At 37.5% G+C, this 23,612-nt stretch overlaps 1 protein-coding gene across 1 annotated transcript in view; it reads left to right on the top strand.

The window, feature by feature from the left end:
* LOC134218133 (potassium channel subfamily T member 2) overlaps positions 1-23,612 on the top strand; it is a 651,711-nt gene that overhangs the window by 438,175 nt on the left and 189,924 nt on the right. Inside the window, exons 4-6 of the mRNA XM_062697009.1 lie at positions 10,499-10,697; positions 13,613-13,687; positions 14,542-14,625. Of these exons, the coding sequence (XP_062552993.1) occupies positions 10,499-10,697; positions 13,613-13,687; positions 14,542-14,625 (358 nt within the window). The remainder of the gene's footprint in view (positions 1-10,498; positions 10,698-13,612; positions 13,688-14,541; positions 14,626-23,612) is intronic.

The raw sequence follows: 23,612 nt of genomic DNA, 5'->3' as shown, positions 1-23,612 counted from the left end.
TGCTACCTCCACTAAGGGTACGGTCGGTCATCCTATAACTAATTCTTGTGGAACTCGTACTTTATTCGTCGCTGAGATCTGCTCGTAGAACTTTCGCCGTACCTCAGCCCACCATTAACGCGTAGCGAGCGGGTCACCCAATTGAAGATTTTCTCTCTCTTGTGCAATCAACGGAGGCGCCACACAAAAACCTTCGCTGAGGTGATCGACGTCCAGAGCATACCAAGCAGATCGCTCAAGCTCTGATATTTAGCACAGTATTTATCGCTTCGTAAAAATCTGATTGCCCGTGAGCGAGTGCCTCCATTGATCATCGTTGCATCGAGTTGTTACCTTAATTCGATCGCAGATTTGACGCCCGCTCTGGAGGGTCCTACTCCGAAGTATTGCTAACTAACAGCGCATCGTTAAGGAATATTTCGGTAGCAGTCATTCAGAAAGGCATCGGATACCTCTCTCATTTTGGTTGAGGTACTAGACTCCTTAGTCCTTAATCACCGGATGATGTAACAAAAAACATCGTATGACCATATTCTCAAGATCGTCCATCTTTCGCATTTGGTCAAGAAATAACTAAACTGTTTTTTCGTCATCCTTCGCTCTACATCTCAATTCAATAATTTTCGCCAGCACTTAAGTGTTCTATGGGAGGGTAACTTTTTAACATCCGTTAAACACTTCAACAACAACCCACTTCACCGCACTAGTAAATAATATGTTTGGTGTTATCACAGTTATGAACTTAATTGTTTTCTCCACGCGACTTTCATAAAACCAGTTCAAGGCCCATGAAAAACTCTCAGTTTGCCAGGCCGAAGTCAACCGGTATGTCTGAACGCTGGAGCTTGACAAGCCTTATGATATCGGAGGAAGGACCGAAAACCCGATTTATTTTATTGTTCCGTACAAACCATTAGTTCGGAACTCGTCGTTTGCCGAAATAAAGTTACGGGTAAAATGTTGTTTAGTTGAACATTAGTGAAGGTGAAAAAAGTGATATTTATGATAGTTAAGAAGTGCGATGCAGGAAATAAGTAAAGAAAAATGAGGAGTAACAATTGAGTCCTAAAATGAAGAACCGATATTCGATTTTATTTTAGGGAACGGTGAAGTTAATCATCCTGAACGCGTCAGTTTTTCTTTTGGCTCAAAAATTGAAAGGAACAATGCTTCCTCGACATTTTCGGTCTTGTTTGACGTAAGGATTCAAACGCACTAGCAAAACACCGCAGGGCACTTGACTCAACCTTTGACAGTTAATATATGTATGGGCGGATGGTTGATTTGTTCTGAAATGTTGCACAGGCCAATATTTGCCTCAAAATGTATTAATCATAAAAATACTATTTTTACTGATTTAGACTTTTACCAGATTTTTTTAACATCGGTTCAAGTATTCTTGACCGATGCACTATCGTTTGCAACCATAAACGAGGTAGGGCTTTAGGACCCAATTATGAAATAAGGTGATAAAAGTGAGAAATAAGTAATAAAAAAATGAAACGTCTTACTGCTGCCAAAATTATTTCATCGGTGTGCCAAATTCCAAAAACTTTTCCGAGAAAACCCCGAAAAATCTTTCGAGGAAATTCCTAAAAGTTTTTCTTGGAAACAATTTCAAGAAAATTCCGTAGACACTCATATGAAAACCCGAAAAAAAATTTCGAAGAAATTACGAGAGATTTTTTCTGGGAAATTACCAAAGAATTTCCCAAGAAAACTTGGAAATTTCCAAATAATTTTCCAAGGAAATTTTGAAGTCATTTTTGGGAAAGCATCGAAAATACTTGCTTAGAATCTCCTTATTAAATTTCAAAAAAAAATTCCGGGCAATATGGAGGTCTAAGTTTAAGTCTAAAAAAACTACGAGAATCATGAAAAATTACCCGGGTATCAAATGGCCTTGCGGTTAGCGACATCAATCGTCTAGACGCTTGTGCTATGGAGTGTGGGTTCGATTCCCGCCCCGCCCGGTAAGTAGGAAACTTTTCGTGATCGAAAAACTCTCACTGGTCCACTGGGTATTATGTGTCCTGTCCGTTGTCTCACGATAGGTGTAAGGTGTTCAGCCTGTACGACCTATGGTCGAAGACGGTGTTCCTGTCTTTTTTTTAATTGCTACTTCTCGTTTCTTACTTCTCTTTTCTCATTAAAGGTGTGCGCCGATCGGAAAGCATCGGAGTTTGTCGTGATTTTACTCGGCGGAGACGGCGTTGTCGGCGTTATTACATTTGATTGACGGGAAATCTTATAAGATTTTTCCAGAATTTCTTTTTATGGAGTTTGCTGACAATTGAAAAAGGTTTCCTTGGCATTTTCTTTGAAATTCGCGCTAAAAATCATCTTTAAAATTATTTGGGATACTCTCGTGAAGTGCTTAGAAATTCCCTCGGGATGTCCTTTGAAAGTTACTTCACCCAACCGGCGGTTGTTAGATTTTCTAACAATTCTGTATAAGAATCTACCAAAACCTGTATAAGAACTGGGCATATGCGAAATTGCTAGATTCTTATACAAATCTATATATCTTATATATATATATATATATATATATATATATATAAATGAAATGGTCTGTGTTCGTATCCGCATAACTCAAAAACGGCTGGATGGATTTTTTTCATTTCTTCAACAGAAACATTCGTTATAGTTTCCGACGGGTTTATATCATATTTTCTAATGCGAAAATTACGAGTAAAGTTGAGCAAATCGTGAATAACTAAAATTGTGTTTCCTATGCGAATTTTGCATGGGCAGTTCGGAACGCACTTTCTCGCCTACTGTGCAGGACAACGTCTGCCGGGTCAACTAGTATTGTATAAGAATCTAACAATATTTTAAGCTTCTTACATTTTTTGTATAAGAATCTAACAATTTCGCATATGCCCAATTCCTATACAGGTGTTGGTAGATTCTTATACATAATTGTTAGAAAATCTAACAACCGCCGGTTGGGTGTTCGTTAAAATATTTGCAATTTATTACTTAAAATAGATTAAGTTCCTCGGCAAGATCTTCAAGATTTCTTCGGCATCCACCGCTAATCTTTTGAAATTTCTCCGGCCAATTCGTCGCAGTTCTTTGGGAAAATTCTTTGGTATAATTTTCTCAGGATTGCACTGTAGTCCAGGATACAGATGTGGGAAATAAATCGTAGGGATCGCTTCTCAAGGTGTATATTGAACTATTTATAGTGGTAGTAGAGTCAATTGATTGGCTGTAATTTAAATATTTAGTCAAAAATAAGCTGTATGAATTTTGATCCTTTGATTCGAAATCCGTCTATGGTGGACGGATTTCATTTAAGACTTGTTGACTTTGTTCATTATTCTAACATGTTTTTCAAGACTCTCAACTGGTCATTGCGCGCAGCAAACCTAACCTCACTATTTTGACAGGTACTAGTCCTGTTGTTTACGTTTCGGACTTTTTTTTATCCAAATTAAAACTGCATATTTCACAATGTTGTAGACGTTCCGTACATTCCGCAATCAAATATTGGTAATTACCGATAAGTTTAGTTAATTATCGATCAGAAAATCCAAAGAATGATAGAAGTATCTCAAAATTAATACAAAGTCGTCTGTAAACAACAGGACCAGTACCTGTCAAAAGTCGTGCGTGACGTCACTGTGCAATGGAGTATGCGTAAAATGGAACACTACGAAAATAGAGGCCCTTGTGACCCTGTACTAACGTCGAGACTCTGGAGACTTTTACATATACTGAAGTGTTCAAGTGTACGGTTTACGATGCCCCACGGTATCTTCGATTGCAGCAAACAAAAACAAATATTCTTTGATAGGGGAACTCATATTCTACATTATAGCATTAAAATTTTTAAATCTAAAATTTTATTAATTTTACTAATGTCATATTTTTCCAAATAAATTGATATACCGTGAGGCATCGAAATCTGTACTCTTGAACACTTTGGCATATGTTAATTTCTCTAGAAAATTTGAAACCAATGCAAAAAAAAGTTGCTCGTTGTTATAGGTTCATAAGGGCCTCTATTTTCGAAGTGATCCACTTTTGAGGCGATCACTACTTTTTGCTGATTCTAGTCTTCCCCTCCCCCGCTGTCACAAAGTTTCAGACCCCCTCCCCACCCTTAAACCTGTGACATCATTATTGAAAGACCCCTTCACGCATTGAAAACTACGAAAAACTTGATAAAATTATGAACAAAACTAACACCATCTGAATCAAAGTCCGTCCACCGTGAACGGATTTCGAATCAAAAGATCAAAATCCGTACAGCTATTTCTTGACTAAATATTCAAACTAAAGCGGACCGATTGACTGAATAATCACTGTAAGAGCACCTCCACGGGAGTCCCCATCTGGGGCCCTATCGCTATTTCCGGGCCCTTTATAGGGACCCACTTTTACACCGGAGGCATCTAAACGGGAATGTAAAATAAGAACGAAAGTCAAAATTAGCCGTGGGTTTCCAAATTTAGCGCCCCATATTGGGTTGCTTAATTTCCATACAGGGTTGCTATTTTGTGAAACGTCACTTTGTTATTGATAAAAAATTGCAGAAAATCTGTTTTTCTTTTTCTGAACAATTTCGATGAAATTAAATAGCAAGGGAAATTTGTTTTTATCTAGTGTCCCAGTTCAACTTCGCGAAGTAGTAATTGTAGTTCAAATTGATCAGCTATAATGAGGAGCGATGCGCACCGGCGCCCGCTAGTGCCAGAAATATTAATGGATTTTTCGCAAAAGAAAATTCTACTGTTTTTGTTTTGCAGGTTATTCCAAGGAGGAGGTCTTCCAGGAATCCCTCAGAATGTTCCTTTAGTAATTATTCAGTATGTTCTTCAACTAGTTCCTCCAGAAAATCTCCCGCAAGTTTCTCTTTTCTGTCGTTCATTTAAACATTTCTTGTTTTAGAAATTCATGTAGTATCTCTGGAAGATTTCTCCGGGAGTTACCCATAAATCTTTGTGTTCTTTTAAGAATCTTCAGCAGTTCTCCCAGAATAGTTTTAGGATTTATTCCAGAATCTGTCGGGATTTTTTTTATTGGAATTGCTCAATAATATCTTTGATGGTTTCAATTGGAAACCTTACTTTTTCAAGAGAATTGTTTAGATTCTTTCGGATGTTGTTACATTTTTTTTCTCTGTGAAATCCTTCGGAGAAAAAAAACTGTGGAAGCATTCCTGCAGGATTTTGTCAAGAGTTTCCTGTAGGAAAACTGGTGGGAATTTCAGGAAATTTTTTCGACTTCCAGGAGGAAGGAATTCCAGAAGGAATAACGGTGAAAAAAATTACTACGACGGATCTCCAGCTACCCCTACGAGCAAAAGCATAGAATTGCCTTGATGGCGAGTTTTATTCCCGATTCGGTCAAGGATGTTTTCGAGTGGGCTCCTTGGGCATAGTTGTGACACAAAATACATACTCATGAAATGGCGGGCACAGAAAAGTTTTCAATTAATAACTGAGAAAATGCTAATAGAATACTAAGTTAAGCAGCTAGCCAAGATCCAGTTGGAATGTAGGGCCATTGATGAAAAAAGACTACTTTTAGCAACGCGCGGTGAGAACTCAATATGTTTACATAGTAGCTATACCTTAAACAGAAACCACCGGTGGGAAGACGGGGCGCTATCCTAAAATAGCACTCGGAAGGGAGCGCTATAATAAGAATAGCGATGAGGACTCCCGTGGAGGTGCTCTAAGTAGTTCAATACGCACCTTGAGAAGGGATCCCTTCTATGTAAATTAGGGTGGCTCAAATTAGTATGGAAAAACTTTCTCCATTTTCTAGATGGGCCGCCCTCTTATTCGGTTCTATTTGATGCCCTGATGCTCTGGACAAAATTTCAGCCAAATCGGTCAACGTTTGGCCGGTGCTAAACTCGTTGGAAGTTTATATGCAAAAATGTATGCAGAAACATCCAAAAACAGTGATTTGCAGTTAGACGGCACAATTTACGATGAAGAACTATGATACTCATTCAGATCGTGAAGAATTTAATACAGAATGTTATGCTGAAAACCGCGATTAGTGTTTTCCCGGCGAAGTTATTAGCATTTCTCTGAAGTGGGGTTTGAGCAAATTTCGTTTCTTTTACCTTTGAAAAGAAATAAATTCACCCATACAACACTCCAGTGAAATGCTAATATCTTTGCCTAATAAACTCTAATCTTCTCGCGGTTTTCAGCATAACATTCCGTATTTAATTCTACGAGAATTGAATGAGTATCATGGTTCTTGATCATAAATTGTGTCGTCTCTTTGCAAATCACTGTTTCTCGATGTTTCTGCATACATTTTTGCATATAAACTTCCAACGTTGACCGATTTGGACGAAATAGAACCAAATAAGAGGGCGGCCCATCAAAAAATTTGAAAAAGTGTTTTTTGAGCCACCTTAATGTATATTCAATAGATAAATGGTCGAAAAGCTTACTCAAATATAAGGACAGAATGAGATAACTTATTTATAGAATAAATACCTTAATCCCCCTTTACTTTATTGAAATTTCACTAGGTGGACGGATTTCGGTCCTCCAGGTAACTCAGTAAATCACGCATCTTGAAAAGCCCCAAAAGTCTTCGGAAGATGACATGCATGAAGAACAAAAACAAAAGCAGGTATTGCAATAGGGATAATATTATAACAAATAAAAAAAGTGTTGATGCTGTAGATATTTTTTTTATTTTTTTCACGAATGTCATCTTTTGAAGAAGGCGCTTTTCAAGACGCGTGTTTTCTTATGAGAATATCGTCAATATCCTATTTCTGTTACTAAGTTGTTATATGAGGAAAATATAATAAAACGTATTTTTGACAGAAAAACGACTATAACTTTTGATTGACGAGGAATATTGAGCATTTTTACAAACTTAAGCAGCATTCCTTTTGCTCTAAAAGCCACCCGTAGACGACTTTTCCGAGAAAATCGAATACAAAAGAAGTACATAGATAAAAAACTGTTTTTTAGGGACACCCTAATCTAAGTAGGTGAAATTGCTCTAAACAAGCTAGCTAATTAGCTGCAGAAAAACTACAACTTTGTAGATTATTACATGTCAGCATTCCGCAAAAAACATATTTTGGGCCACCTTATTCTTTGATAGCACCATAATGATGGCCTTTCTATATCGAAGAACTCTGTAGAACAATATTTTCTCTAATAAATCTTGTTTTGGCGTTAAATGCATTTTTCTGCGTAAATCTGTATACTGCACCATAATGGATTGTTTTCGTTTCTTGTAAATTTCCCCGAAAAGCGATTCGAAACTTCTTCGGAAACACTTTTAGATTTTCCGGCAAAATTCCCACGAAAATTCTCTACGAAATTCGGCGAATTTCTTCAATACATCGACAGGATATACTGTCTGAATGAAAATTCTTCCAAAAATTCTCCGGATGTACAGAACATCCGCAGGAGACTCAATCAAGCTTCCTTTCCAAATTCTATGCAATTTTGTTCTCGGAAAATTCTTTACATATTCAGAAATTTCTCCGATTTTTTTGGGAAATTCTTCGGAATTATTCGATTTTAATCCATCATTTAATCACCTCCTCCTCGAAAATTACACAGCATTTTTTCAGAAATCTTTTGGAATTCTACAATATTTCTACTGTGATTTTTTAAATAATGCAGACTCTTAAGAATTTCTACTGGCGTGAGAAATTTTAGATAAGCGACGAGACATATTTTGAAAGCAGCATGCCGATGCCATTTCTCACTTCTTATTGCTTATTTCTCCATGAAAATTTAGAAATGCTGAATAAGAAGTTAGATACTTCCCACTTCTTGCTTTCTCACTTCACACTTCAGTTTGATAATTGTGAAGTGGAAAAGTCAAATGGGGAATTAATAGCAAGAAGTAAAACGTGAAAAGCCATATGTCCCTTACTCACTACTTATATTTCATCTTTCAATTATCTTTTCTCACTACTCACAGAAATTACTTATTTCTCATTCGACCTCTCACTAAGTAAGGAGTTAGACCATATTTCTCACTTCAGGTTTCTCACTTTAATTACACATTTCTCACATCTCACTTCGCAATTCTCAAATTTTCTCAATTAAAGGTAAGAAATGCGGAGTGAGAAAAGGAATATCTCACTTCTCATAGGAAATAAAGAGGGAAAATTGAAAAGTGAAAAATGATGAGTGAGATACCTCACTTTTCTCTCCTCGTTCATTACATCTCATTATTCACTTTACTCCTCTCAGTACGAGTGAGGTTTGTGGAGTGAGACGTCTCAAATCTCATTTTCACTTTTCATTTCTCATTTCTCACTTTTCATTTCTCACTTCTTACTTCGCGCTTCTCATTTTTCACAGAATTGACTTATTTTCTACCTTTCACGTAAATAAAAGAAAAAATATCTCATTCTTTCTTCTCATTTCTTAACTTTTATTCCACCGAACGACATTTTTGGCTATATTACGCGTTCCGCGACCAACATTTACTGCAATCCGTTCGCCTGTTCGGCAAAATGAGATTTTTGGCCATAAGACCAATTAGGCCAAACGTTTTTTTTCGGCTTTATTATAACCCATTCGGCCAAAACACAGTTAAACAACCATTTACGCCAATTTTTTTTTTTTGTGTCTTTATTAAAGAGACTTTCAGCCCGAGGCTGGCTCGTCTCCGATTTACGCCAATCAGCATTTTTAGTCAAGCAATTTATTTGACAAAATGAAATTTGGCTGAATTACTTTCGACCTCGCGTGCCATTTGGCCAAATGGTTTCAATCAAATGACCCTTCTCGCTATGGAATTCGGTAAAACAAGGATTCCATCGATTGAGCGTACGACGAAAACGCGACCTGAAGACAGCTTCCATCTTGCGAGATGCCTTTACTCTGATGTCCGATGTCCTGAATCGAATTGTAGGTGTTCTGGACGGAAATGATCATCGGAACCTGAATCCAGAAGAGCTCGTGCTGGATAGCGACAACCAACAACATTCAAAATGCGGGTTTGGTTCATCCCGAAGCTAAGGTTGATACTACGAATTTCAATTAACGATTACACCCGATTCTGTTTTTACACGAATTTTTTTACACGGCCTTGTAAAAAAATCCCATACAACATTTTTGCAAAGTTGCTCCATTTTGCTTGACTCATCGAGAAACCATGAAACTTTTTTACACGGATTTTCAAATTTTGAGCTAAAAACTTTTTTTACACGGAACGCATCCCCCGTGTAAAAAAAGAATCAGGTGTATTTTTTATAGAAATACACAGAAACTTGTTTGAGAATTTTCTGAGATATTTTAGAGGTCAATCCATATCAATGCAGCCTGATGCATCTGAGCCCTCAATAACATTCATCAATTATAATTGAGATACATTTTTTTCCATTGAAACAGAATTGTCAACATATTGTAGATATTAACAGTTTATTATTATGTTTAACAATACTGCACCTCAATTCGTATATGATGAAAAAAATTCGCTTGTGCATACTAAACATAATTCTTAAATTTTCGTCTCATCCAGATACACAAATTTCATTCTGCGAGAGTAGTTTTTGATGTAGTTTTCAATCCACAAAACACTCTCCATTTCAACACCGCACTTGTATCTACACCCCGTCCCCACCAACCTCCTTGAACTGTCAAATTGTCTAAGCTACAGACGAGTAACATGGTGTGAATTATGCATCATACTGTCTGATCAACTGACGACGATATTCGTCGTCTGTATTGATGGGTTTCTGTGGCCTTCAATTGCTGTGCTGTGACCCTCGTCTTCCTCAAAAACCGGAACGTATAATGGATTTCAACCACTTACATATTTTATCACACCAATCGACCTTCGCGTCGGAGTGAGGTACAGTGTTAGTCACGGTTGCAATAGTTGTACTGATGATGGGGTGGAGAATTTACGTGGGTATCCATCGATTTCTGATTAAACATGGTAGGATTCACTTTTCGTTCGTTTCTAACTGTGCTCAAAGCATATCAGAAGCTATTCGTTTGAAAACAGAAGGACCTTACAAAATTTTAAATGTTTTGAACCTAATTTCCAATGTTTTCGTTTTAATACCCATATAAACTGTATCGACAACGATACAACATCACAGCATCGGCTCTAACTTCCTTGAAGAAACACATAGAGCATGTTAGGCAGCTCTAAAGTGTTCAAAAGAAATATCGACATAGGTTATTGACATTGCCTTGAAAAACGACACGGAAATCCAAGGCTTCATTTTTTTCCATTTTTAATGTCGTGGTCTTACTTCCCCCAGTGAAACTGGGATGTTTTCCAAAAATAAAAACCCAGTAACGGAAATAGACTGGTCGGTGGCCATTCTTTCCAGCCTAATGTAGCCTCCAAACGCGACCGTAATCAAATTACTTCGGCTGGCCCCAGTTCGAATTAATATTTTATGCGATTCTTTTCCCCATCTCTCCATATCGTCCCGTTTCATCGAAGTTAAATTAATTATCCACCCTTCGTGCCGTTTTCTCTTCTTGCGATCGCCACCTACCGCACCACAACACACAAGCTACGGGTGCAAGGTTGCCAACAAGACGGAGTTCCTGGACTCGGCCAAACTGACGGAGGAGGAGTTCCAGGAGAACCCCATCATCAACTGGGACGCCATCCTGTGGGTGAACCGCTCGACCGAGCTGTGGGCCGTTCAGCTGGTTCTGGCGCTCATTTCGCTCACCGAGTCGCTGCTGATTGCCTACCTGGGATACAAGGTGAGTATCACCCCCCCTTCCACCCACTTTCTTCTGTTAATGCTTTGTGGAATTAAACTGAATAATTATTGTATATGAAAGTGGCATATATTGCCGGGCGGTGAAAGTTGGTTTCGAGCCCTTGAGCTGGATTTACTTGGTGTAAGAAAAGTTTTCAGTACATGTTAAATTAGTCGGAAGTTTTAATTGCAGCTGCCGGAGGGGCGGACTACGTTGAGGTGGTTTGCTTTCATAGTTAATTAAGTTTAGGTCTGTCTGCTGTATTTCGGAATCATTCCGTTAAGACCGAGTTTCAAGCGAACGCCTGGGGGGAGATGAGCGAATTAAATTCAAAGAATGCCATTGGGTGTTTTATTGAGATAGACGGTGCGATTGTTTTGTCTGATACTTGCAGTGCACTCTAGATTTGAAGAACAAATTGCGGTAGAACTTGTTCCTCGGCTTGTTCGCAACAATTGGAGCATGAGTGAGTAGTAATATACGAATGGATTGGACAGTTTCAACTTTATGTTCGTCATTTTGTATGCAACACTTTGCAATAATTTTGTTTTCAAAAAGTGTTGTTCAGATCAAAGAATCATACTAGGGGGACTGATTATGCTCAAATTTGGCCTAAACATTCTTTGCATATCAAATGTTGTGGTCAAATTTCATAAAATTTGGTCGACAAAAACCCCCCTGCCAATAATAGAACAAAACCTGCCAAAGCCGTCTTTATCCCTATATAAAGAAAATATTGACAAGACTGATTTCATTTTTGACGTAAACTACGTCTAAGGGAAGACTCGGATACAGGGTGACAAATGAAAATTTCCAAATCCGAGACCGTCACGAAATCATGTAAGATTTTGAACGTTAATAGCGCATTCATCTTTCGATGGATTTTTGAGATTTATATATCAATCGACTCGGAAACTCTCCACCAATTTTCCAGTTATATTGAAACATTTGATTATCAACGTTAAAGTAGGGTATTGGACCATTTTGGCAGCACCTCTTTTCCCGTTCGCATCGTGAGTCTCATTCGGCCGTCGTTCAGTGTAGTTGGTTTTGGGCTCTTCTTTTTGTGCGGTGCTTCGCACCAGTTTGCCACAAACAGTAGGGCCAGAGCAGTGACTAGTCGGCGATATACATAAAGCGCATGTTTGTGCAAGGATAGGATGATGGATTGTTAGCAACGGCAATGCAATGTCATAATGCGATAATCGCAATGCAAATGAACAAACATGTTCGATTCAAAGATAACTTAGGAGCATGGTAAGCCATTTTATGATAAACTACAAATTGTTAATTATATTTTATTATTAAATTAAATCAAAGAATTCAATTTTAATTCAGGAAGTTTGAATGCACTTCAGATACTCTGAGGGTACAATCATGCGGGGCTTATTGTATACGGCTATAGCTTCGGAACGCATACTTTATTGAAACTAAAGCTAAAGTTCGGAATATGAGTCATGTTCGGAATTTGAGTCAAAACGTTTGTTGATTTCTAGTTGGCGCAACCGGGTTTTATCGACTCGCGCTTCTTTGTCGGACTCAACAATACGACTAAGTATCCCTTCTCTGCCAACTATTCCTCGTCACTCCAAATAACAGAAGGCGAAAATTCTGCCAAAGGTCCAAGGCTCGTATTCTTCCTCCAGTGATGACTCGATGCTCTGACTACCATTGGACAGAGGCACCTGTTTGTCCGTAGCCAGAGCAGAGATTCTTTGCAAGGTTCAGGGCCGATGCGTGTCGTCTCACATCTGTCGTAAAATCGTAAAATACACCCCCAGCTACAAACATATTGCACATCGATCACAGTAACTTATATATGCCCGAATTCTCTCACAATATGGTTATTGCAACAAGATTGGCTCAACGTATGCTGCTTGTGATATCATAACCATGTAACGCTAGTGAGTTATTTTTATTTCAGAATAGTATTATTTAATAGTCATACTCCACTATTTCCACCTATATATGACTACAAATAAACTAGAATAGTGGTCGAAAATTTGGAATGAAACTGAATCTCTACTAATTTTACTCTAAGTCGAATGCAACAGTTGGAATTGCGAAAAGCATTTTTACCACTTGGGGTTTTAAAGTTAAAATTTTAAGTTATCGTACCGTCGTCGATGAGACAACGGGTCAAATGGGGGTGAGAATGGGTCATTGTTTCAACTACATAAAATGCTTGAAGAATAGATTTAATGTATCTGAGAACAATAAAACTGAAATATAAGTGACCTTTTTGAACGATTCTGTTATCCGACCTCCAAACTGTCGGTGAGGGCTCGGACGTTACCCCTGACTACGGTATCCAACAATTTTTTATATTTTAAGTTATGGTAATTTTGTTCTAAACCAGTGACATAAGTAATCCAATGAATTATCTTAAAATATGACTACACTGGATTTTGTTTTTACGCGATTTACATTTTCTCAATTTTCCACTCATCCTAAATGTTTAACATATATTAATTATCATGTGATTTTTCTTTGATTTATTCTGGATTTTTTGAAACATGTTGCGAAGAGTTTGGTGGCAAATTGAAGTCACAAGATCAAAAATACGAGCGAAAAAAATCGTGTAAAAACAAAATCCTGTGTACATGCACCAAACTGTTCTACGTAGTTTACGTTGGGCGGTCGTGTCTTGTACATAACCCTTCAGATTTTTTTTTCAAATTAATTTGTTTCAACTAAAATAACTCTGTCTGTAAAAACTATTCCAATATTAAACTATTCATTATGTTAATGGAATCAGACAACCAATTTGCCTGTATTAGAAGAGAATCTATATGAATATTTTGAAACTTATCACATGACACGAAAATATCCCAGCCATTCAATCTTTTTCTTCTTATGCATAACACCCATTGCAAAAAAGCAAATATCTATTATATGTTTTCTCTCCATTTCAGGGCAATATATGGCAGCAAATTTTATCATTTCATTTTATTTTGGAACTTGTTACAACGATACCATTTACAATCACGGTAAGCATCCTTTCTTAGCTATAAGCCATGCATTCAATTCAACCCACCCATTTATGCTTCTCACACTCCAGTTACGTTTTCCCACAATACGCTTTATCCCGACCCTGTTGATATTCCAGTCCCTGAATCCTTCTTCAAACTGCAACGACAATGACAGCGACGCCAAAAAAACCCGAACGACATCGTTTGTCTCCGAATAAAATGTTTATATTCATGGACAAACAAAGTGACGCTCCGTTCCACAACCGCAGAAGCGAGTGAAATCGGAAATATCTTCCCCAAATAAACCCCCTGGTGATCCTTTGCCAACCGTACCCAACCAAATCGGCAAAAACCGGCAAGCATGACTTTGCGCCATAAAATCCCCAAACTCAAGATTTGGCTCTTCGTTCTGGACCATCGCCGCCACCATCATCATCGTTCTTGTCGTACTCCTCGCTTAGACGAAAACAATGACTCTCACAGACGATGACGACACATTTCGCTAGCTTCTGCCCCTTATTTCAGAGGATTGAACGCCCCATTATAAAGTGAATATTGTCTACCTATTAAGGCAAATGAATGCATTCATTCATATTTTTGAATTCTCTACGTTTTGCATTTAAAATACTTTTAACAATACCGAATTTTCAGGATCTTCATTTCTTTATATCTATAACTCCCATTTTATTGTAGAGCGTATATGTTTCACTCCTTAATATTCTCGACATCACTTCTATTGACTGACTGCTGATTGCTCAATTATGAATTGCGAATTAATGAACTGTGTTTGTTTCTGTCTCTTTCTCTCTCTTTTTTCCCATATGTATTTTCCATCGGCCCATTGGGTGGCATAATGGACCAACAACGAACAGATTTTATGGCCTCCATTCAGGAACCTGTTCATACCGGTGTTTCTCAACTGCTGGCTAGCTAAGCGTTCCTTGGAAAATATGTTTGTAAGTATCTTAACCATTCCCCGGTGTTAGGACGCAACACTTGTTGCCCTGACCGTCGACGACGCGACGGTGGTAAGAAGCCGGGCGCTTTCCCCCTAGAGAGCATTTCAAATCGACCACAGACGAACGACTGAGTCCAATCCAATAAATGGGGGGGACTCATATTTGCGGTGTCATTATTGTTTCATTCCGATTACGGGTCGTTGGATTTTATTTGGTCGTTTAGATTTGTGAGATTTTTATGGGACCAAAAGGACCGTTATTTGGATTTTTTTGTTTGGATGGGTCCTTTTGGATTTCGATCAATCATCTTTTTCAACCACAGATAAACGATATACACAAGATCACGGCTCGGAAAGTTGGGATACGCAAGGGTATAGAAAAATGACGAAAAATGTATTCTTGTTGAACAGTTTACTAATTTCGAATTGTGCGTTCGTCGCTTGTGAATTTTAATATTATTCTCCATACATATTGTAACCACATTTTTTCTTTTTTTCTCCAACTCATTTTATTTGATAATTATCTAATACATGCATTCATCTCTTAGACTAGGTGTTCCGTGTTTTCTTAACACTATCATCCCTATTTGCTATGATACATTTTTAGTTATCATTAATACATTTCAATTGCCTCTGGCAGTTAGGATTTTTCCACTGGTTTAATTAACCCATGTAGGAGTTACAATGTTGTAGGATATCCGTCATGAGTACATCCAGGAGTTCTTCCAAGAATTCCAATTCCTCTTTCTGCGGAAAGCCTGAAGTTCTTCTACAAATTTATCCCGAAATCCTATGTCTGAAACTTGATTATGCATATGTACAACATGTGATAGATTTAGTTCGGAAAAGGTATTGGAGGGTAACCGCCCCTTCGGTGGGGTTTGATCCCACGACCCCAGTTCGCATGACAGGTGCTTTCCCTACTAAGCTACGAAGGACCTCCGTCATCCTACTTGGTTGACATGTGTACAAAAATACATTTGAGAGAGTTAGTTCTGAAAATGTATTGCGAGAGATCGGCTGGTACCTGGTGCTGGGAATTTGGTTTCATCAGTACCCGCTAAGCTGCGGAGGACGACGGAGGTCCTTCGTAGCTTAGTAGGGAAAGCACCTGTCATGCGAACTGGGGTCGTGGGATCAAACCCCACCGAAGGGGCGGTTAAACTAAATCTATCACATGTTGTACATATGCATAATCAAGTTTCAGTTATAGTAACTCTAGAAGTTGTTTGTGAAATTCTCGCAGGACTTCTTCGAGAATCTCCTTCGGAAGTTCCTTTGAAAATTCCTTTGGAAAATCCGTCAATATATCCTCCGGAAATTTCTCAGGGAGGCCCTACGGAAATTCAGCAAGCATTTCTTCCGGAAATGCCTCATTAAAACCCTACGGTTAATCCCCCAGCAGTTCCTCCAGGTATTGATTTAGGAGTTTTTCCGGAAATTCCTCCAAGAGTTGCTACGAAAGACTGCCAAGAGTTTTCTCAAGAATTCCTCTAGAAATTATTACAAAAATTGCTTTGGATGTACTTCTTCGTAAATTCCTCCAGAAGTTCTACCAGAAATTCCTCGAGGAGTTCCTTAGGAAGTTCATTCTCCAATTCTTCCAGAAATTCCTTCAACAGTTTCTGCGGAAAGTCCACCACTAGTTTTTCCAGAAATTTATCTCGAAATTGGGTCATTACCAAGATTTGGGAGGAGAAAGTTTTGCCGCAGGAGTGGATGGAAGGTCTCATCTAGGGCGATAAGCTTGATTGTAGCAACTACCGCGCAATCACATTGCTGAACGCCGCCTACAAAGTACTCTCCCAAATTGTATGCCGTCGACTAGCACCAATTGCAAGGCAGTTCGTGAGGTACTACCAGGCGGGTTTTATGGGCGAACGCTCCACCACGGACCAGGTGTTCGCCATTCGCCAAGTACTGCAGAAATGCCGCGAATACAACGTGCCCACACATCATCTATTCATCGACTTCAAAGCCGCATATGATACAATCGATCGGGACAGCTAAGGCACGGCGGCTATGGCAGCTAATGCACGAACACGGATTTCCGGATAAACTGACACGGTTGATCAAAGCAACGATGGATCGGGTGATGTGCGTAGTTCGAGTTTCAGGGGCATTCTCGAGTCCCTTCGAAACGCGCAGAGGGTTACGGCAATGTGGTGGTCTTTCGTGTCTGCTATTCAGCATCGATTTGGAAGGGGTAATACGAAGAGCAGGGATTAACACGAGTGGTACAATTTTCAATAAGTCCGTCCAGCTATTTGGCTTCGCCGACGACATAGATATTATGGCACGTAACTTTGAGAAGATGGAGGAAGCCTACATCAGACTGAAGAGGGAAGCCAAGCGGATCTGACTAGTCATCAACACGTCGAAGACGAAATACATGATAGGAAGAGGTTCAAGAGAAGATAATGTGAGCCCCCCACCGCGAGTTTGCATCGGTGGTGACGAAATCGAGGTGGTAGAAGAATTTGTGTACTTGGGCTCACTGGTGACTGCTGAAAATGATACCAGCAGAGAAATTCGGAGGCGCATAGTGGCTGGAAATCGTACATATTTTGGACTCTGCAAGACGCTCCGATCGAATAGAGTTCGCTGCCGTACCAAACTGACAATCTACAAAACGCTCATTAGACCGGTAGTCCTCTACGGACACGAGACCTGGACGATGCTCGTGGAGGACCAACGCGCACTCGGAGTTTTTGAAAGGAAAGTGCTGCGTAACATCTATGGTGGGGTGCAGATGGCGGACGGTACGTGGAGGAGGCGAATGAACCACGTGTTGCATCAGCTGTTGGGAGAACCATCCATCGTTCACACCGCGAAAATCGGACGACTGCGGTGGGCCGGGCACGTAGCCAGAATGTCGGACAATAACCCGGTGAAAATGGTTGTCGACAACGATCCGACGGGCACAAGAAGGCGAGGTGCGCAGCGGGCAAGGTGGATCGATCAGATGGAAGATGACTTGCGGACCCTCCGTAGACTGCGTGGTTGGCGACGTGTAGCCATGGACCGAGCCGAATGGAGAATACTCTTATATACCGCACAGGCCACTTCGGCCTTAGTCTGAATAAATAAGAATAATCTCGAAATTTCTCCAGAAGTTCTCTCGAAAATTCCTCAAGAAGTTCCTACGGAGTTCACCCAGGAGTTTATCCGGAAATTCCTATAATAGTTCATACGGAGAGTCTGCCAGGAGCTCCAGAAATTCCGCCCGAAATTCCTCCAGAAATAATTCCGATTTTTTTGTTTCATTTTTGTTTCACAAATTCTTCCAGAAGTTTTTTTTCTTCGAAAACTCCTTTAAAAAGTTCTTCCGGAAATTCTTCCAGAAGTTTCATTGGATGTTGTTCCTGAAATTCCTCTAATAGTTCCTTCGGTAATTATACCAGGAGTTCCTTCGTGAATTCTTTCAATTCCTTCGTATTATTATTCAGGAATTCTTCCTGAAATTCCCGCAAGAAAGTCCGCCATAAGTTTCTCCTGAAATTTCTCCAGAAATTCCTCCAGGAGTTCTTCCGAAAATTCCTCAAAGAGCTTCTTTGGGTAGCTTTGAAAAGTTATTGGAGTAATTTTCTTGCAGAAATTCCCGAAGCAGTATCTCCAGGAGGAATTTCGAGAGGAACATCTGGAGGAACTCAAGGTGGACCTTTCGTGGGAACTCTCGAGGAAAAATCCTGAAGAATTTATGATTTTCTGAAGAAACTTCTTGAGAAATTTCTGGAGGAACTCTTGAAGAAATTTCAGGGAATCTTCTGCATGAATTCATAGAGAAATGTGCGTGGGATTTTTGAAGGTGTTTTTGGAAAAAAAAAACTTGATGGTGAATTCATGAAGAACTCTCCTAAGAAACTTCTGGAGGGATTTTCGGAAGAGCTCCAAAAGGGATTTCCAGAGGAAACCCTGGAAGAATTTGAGAAGGAATTAGTTTTCCGAAATTCTTCCAAGCGATCTTTCGAAAATTTCTCCAAAAGTCCTTTCGGTAATTCATCCAAGAATTCCTCTAAAAGATCCTATAGAAAAAGCGCCAGAAGTTCAATTACTTTAGGAGTTCTTCCGGAAAATACTTCCAGAAGTTTCTTCGGAAAGTACTTCAGGACTTCGGAACTGCTTTCGACAAAACAAACTTCTTCAGGTGTGCCTCCAGATATTCCTCTAGGAGGACCGTCGGAAATTGCACTAGGAGTTCTTTCGGAAATTTTTCCAGGAGTTCCAAAACTAAAAATTAAAAAAAATCCAAATCATAATTTTCAAATTTGAAATTTTAAAGGTCCAAGAATCTGAAAATCTCAAACTTTGAAAACAAAAAATCTAAGACCTAAAAATCTAAAAATCTAAAAATGTAAAAATGTAAAAATGTAAAAATGTAAAAATGTAAAAATGTAAAAATGTAAAAATGTAAAAATGTAAAAATGTAAAAATGTAAAAATGTAAAAATGTAAAAATGTAAAAATGTAAAAATCTAAAAATCTAAAAATCTAAAAATCTAAAAATCTAAAAATCTAAAAATCTAAAAATCTAAAAATCAAAAAATCTAAAAATCTAAAAATCAAAAAATCTAAAATTCTAAAAATCTAAAAATCCAAAAATTTAATAATCTAAAAATATAAAAATATAAAAATCAAATCTAAAAATCTAAAAATCAAAAAAATCTAAAAATCTAAAAATCTTAAAATCTAAAAATTTAATAATCTAAAAATCTAAAAATCTTAAAATCTAGAAATCTGAAAATCTAATAATCTAAAGTCTAAAAATCTAAAGTCTAAAAATCTAAAAATCTAAAAATCTAAAAATCTAAAAATCTAAAAATCTAAAAATCTAAAAATCTAAAAATCTAAAAATCTAAAGACCTAAAAATCTAAAAATCTAAAAATCTAAAAATCTAAAAACCTGAAAATCTAAAAATCTAAAAATCTAAAAATCTAAAAATCTAAAAATCTAAAAATCTAAAAATCTAAAAATCTAAAAATTTAAAAATCTAAAAATCTAAAAATCTAAAAATCTAAAAATCTAAAAATCTAAATATTCAAAAATCTTAAAATCTTAAAATCCTAAAATCCTAAAATCTGAAAATCTAAAAATCTAAAAATTCAAAAATCTAAAAATCTAAAAATCTTAAAATCTAAAAATCTAAAAATCTAAAAATCTAAAAATCTAAAAATCTAAAGACCTGAAAATCTAAAAATTTAAAAATTGAAAAATCTAAAAATCTAGAAATTGAAAAATCTAAAAATCTAAAGTCTTTAAATCTGAAAATCTAAAAATCTAAAAATCTAAAAATCTAAAAATCTAAAAATCTAAAAATCTAAAAATCTAAAAATCTAAAAATCTAAAAATCTAAAAATCTAAAGACCTAAAAATCTAAAAATTTAAAAATTGAAAAATCTAAAAATTTAAAAATCTAAAAATCTAAAAATTTACAAATCTATAAATCTTAAAATCTAAAAATCTAAAAATCTAAAAATCTAAAAATTTAAAAATCTAAAAATCTAATAATCTAAAAATCTGAAAATCTAAAAATCCAACAATCTAAAAATCTAAAAATCTAAAAATTTAAAAATCTAAAAATCTAATAATCTAAAAATTGAAAAATCTAAAAATCTAAAAATCTTAAAATCTAAAATTCTTAAAATCTAAAAATCTAAAAATCTAAAAATCTAAAAATCTAAAAATCTAAAAATCTAGAAATCTAAAAATCTAAAAATCTAAAAATCTAAAAATCTAAAAATCTAAAAATCTAAAAATCTAAAAATTTAAAAATCTAAAAATCTAAAAATCTAAAAATCTGAAAATCTAAAAATCCAAAAATCTGAAAATCTAAAAATCTAAAAATTTAAAAATCTAAAAATCTAAAAATCTAAAAATCTAAAAATCTAAAAATCTAAAAATCTAAAAATCTAAAAATCTAAAAATCTAAAAATCTAAAAATCTAAAAATCTAAAAATCTAAAAATCTAAAAATCTAAAAATCTAAAAATCTGAAAATCTAAAAATCTAAAAATCTAAAATCTAAAAATCTAAAAACCTAAAAATCTAAAAATCCTAAAATCTAAAAATCTAAAAATCTAAAAATCTAAAAATCTAAAAATCTAATAAAAATCTAGAGATCGAAAAATTTGAAACTCTTGAAATTTTTAAAATTTGAAATTCAAAATTTCTAAAAATAAAAAAATAAATGTGTTCATAAATCCAAGAATTTAAAAATCTAAGCATTTTTAAATCAAAAAATTTAAAATTTCAAAAATCTATTTTTTTTTTAAATCTAGAAAATTTAAAAAATCCATATCTCTAATAAATTTATAAATCCAAAATTCCAAAGGTTAAAAATCTTTAATTATTTAATAACCATAAATTTTAAAATAATATTTATGTCTTTATTTAAGAGACTTGCAGCAGGCTGGCTCACCACTGGATATTTAAATTAAAAAAATAAAATCTAAAATTTATAATTACAAAAATATAAAAATTAAAAATCCAAAATTCTTAAAATTTGAAAATTTAAATACCTCGAAATTAGAAACTCCAACCTAATTATTTAGAATTTTATAAATACCAAAATTCAAAGTATATATTTTAAGTCTTGAATTTTAATTCGTTAAAGTTTAATTTTCATACCTTTTTAGGGGTCCGCGACGTTAGGCATAAGTACGTTAGGCATAAGTACGATAGGCATAATGGACGTTAGGCATAACGGACGCTAGGCATAATGTACGTTAGGCGTAATGGACGTTTGGCATAATTCTACCTTCTTTATGTCATAAGCTGTTCTTTCGGTCATTTTATGCCTAACGTCCATTATGCCTAACATACATTATGCCTAACGTCCGTTATGCCTAACGTACATTATGCCTAACGTCCTTATGCCTAACGTCTTTATACCTAACGTACTTATACTAACAGGGTATACCCTTTTTAGGACGCCTTTATTTAATTTTTAAATTTCATTACTCCCGGTGTTATGCTTTCATCATTATAGCATATACAATACACACCATCAACAGCGAATCAATCTTCGTAAAACGTTCTTATGCTCAATTTACCTTCCTTCGATATGCAGTGTTACTCAGATTTTGTAAGGGGCTGTCCATATACCACATGGACAGGTTTTGGTCAGTTGCGGATACCCCCCTTTCCCAGCGTGGACAATTCTTTATATAAATTTTCAAAAATTTGTGTGAATCGTGGACAGTCCACATACCCGCCTCCCCAAAAATAGTCTACGTGGTATATGGACAGCCCTAAGACACCTGGAAAGATATTTTCGATGCGAACCCGTGACCCTATAGTACGCTGGACTGGTGCTATTAACCAATTAAGCTACGAAGAACCTCAGTCGACCTTCGCAACCTAGCGGCTACTGAACGAGCTCGAGATTCCCCAAATTGAACGCATAGTCAAATCACTCGCAATCCTATACTCGCAATATAGTACACGTTCACATTAGAGGAGCGTGAGTATTTAGAATGTCTGGCGGCTGTAAAGCACTGTAAAGAATTAAATAACTTTACAGAACCCGTAGCTTCCGGGAATGAAAGCACACCCAGATATGGAGTTACGCTCAAGAAGAATACCACCCATGCGATTGCCCGAGGAGGGAGCCCCTACTGGAGCTGGTCCTGGAACGGGGGACAGAGCGAGCGGCCAGCAGCTAGAGGAAGGAGAGGCGCAACAGCGACCCCCTAGTCATCGGGCTCAGCCCGTGCCGACAAGGCAAAACAGAAACGGAGCAGAAGAAATCACCAAGGCAATGCTGCACCTGCTGATGTTTCTGTGGTTGATCGACGTCAATCACTCACGTTAGCAGGCCGCCGACGGCAGCGGATCATGTGGACAAGAAAGATTAATCAAGACGTAATCCGTTGCTACTGAGTTTGCACCATGATAGAAACGGATATGTCCGGCAGACCGGCACGATGCTGGAGATGTTCATTGAGAAATTCCCTCCGTTTGCACTCCAGCTTAACCAGAACAAGTTGTACACACGCCAGAGAGCTATTATGTCGCATAATATGCTTACCCCTGAAGACGTAGAGTACCACAAGCGGGAAGTGCAGAGGGAATTAGGAGAGAAGGAGGAGGCAAGATCGAGCGATACGTCGAGAAGGACTTCTGTTGGGTTGGATGCATCAATCGCAAGTAACCGTCGCGATTCGATTGCACCCGCCGCTCCAGGACCAACAGTGGAATTGCAACGACAGCAATTGAAGGACGAACTAGCTAATCATATGGGCACAGCAGTTATACAGTTCCGTGGGACAGACCCCATGTCCCGACACCGGATACCCAAGTTGCAGTACTCATATCGGTTGACGAGTACAGTAAGCATCCTTAACCAGGATATTTTGCCACAGTACTTGGAAACCGTGGAGAACCTTGAGGAGCTGCAATTTATCGTGTATTCGGCTGTAGTGGCTGTTGTAAGAACGTTGGGATTGCGAACGCGCCCACAAGGTGAGAGTGATGGACGCGCACGCCCCAAAGCACGAAAACCCGCGTGGATGCGACGTCTGGAGAATGTTCGATGAGGAAGGAGCAAAATCAGATGTTCAACATCAACGAAAGGGAGTTCTACAACCACATCCGAAACGACGAAGCTGACTTTGGCGAAGGTCTTCCGGAGATTGGAGAAGTTACGCAGTTTTGGTCCAATCTATGGGAGAACCCCGTCATACACAACGGCGATGGGGTGTGGATGACAGATAAAGAGCGATATTGTGATTGTGGTGTAATTGGAGACATGACCGCTATCAACGTGAGCGCCCAAGACATACGTGAGGCTACCCGGTATACCATGAATTGGGCTGCACCAGGACCCGATTTTGTGCATAATTTCTGGTATAAGAAACTCACAATGGTTCACGTAAGGATAGCGGATTGCTTTAACACGGTACTAGGTAACCCCGGGCAGCTACCGGAATTTATCAGTAGTAGCGTCACTTCTCTTCTTCTGTCGAAAGATCGGAACACTTTGAAC

This window comes from Armigeres subalbatus, chromosome 2, assembly GCF_024139115.2.
Source record: "Armigeres subalbatus isolate Guangzhou_Male chromosome 2, GZ_Asu_2, whole genome shotgun sequence".
NCBI classification, from domain to species: Eukaryota; Metazoa; Arthropoda; class Insecta; order Diptera; family Culicidae; genus Armigeres; species Armigeres subalbatus.
Note: the sequence above shows the minus strand (reverse complement) of the source record. Positions and strands in the feature narration are given on the sequence as shown.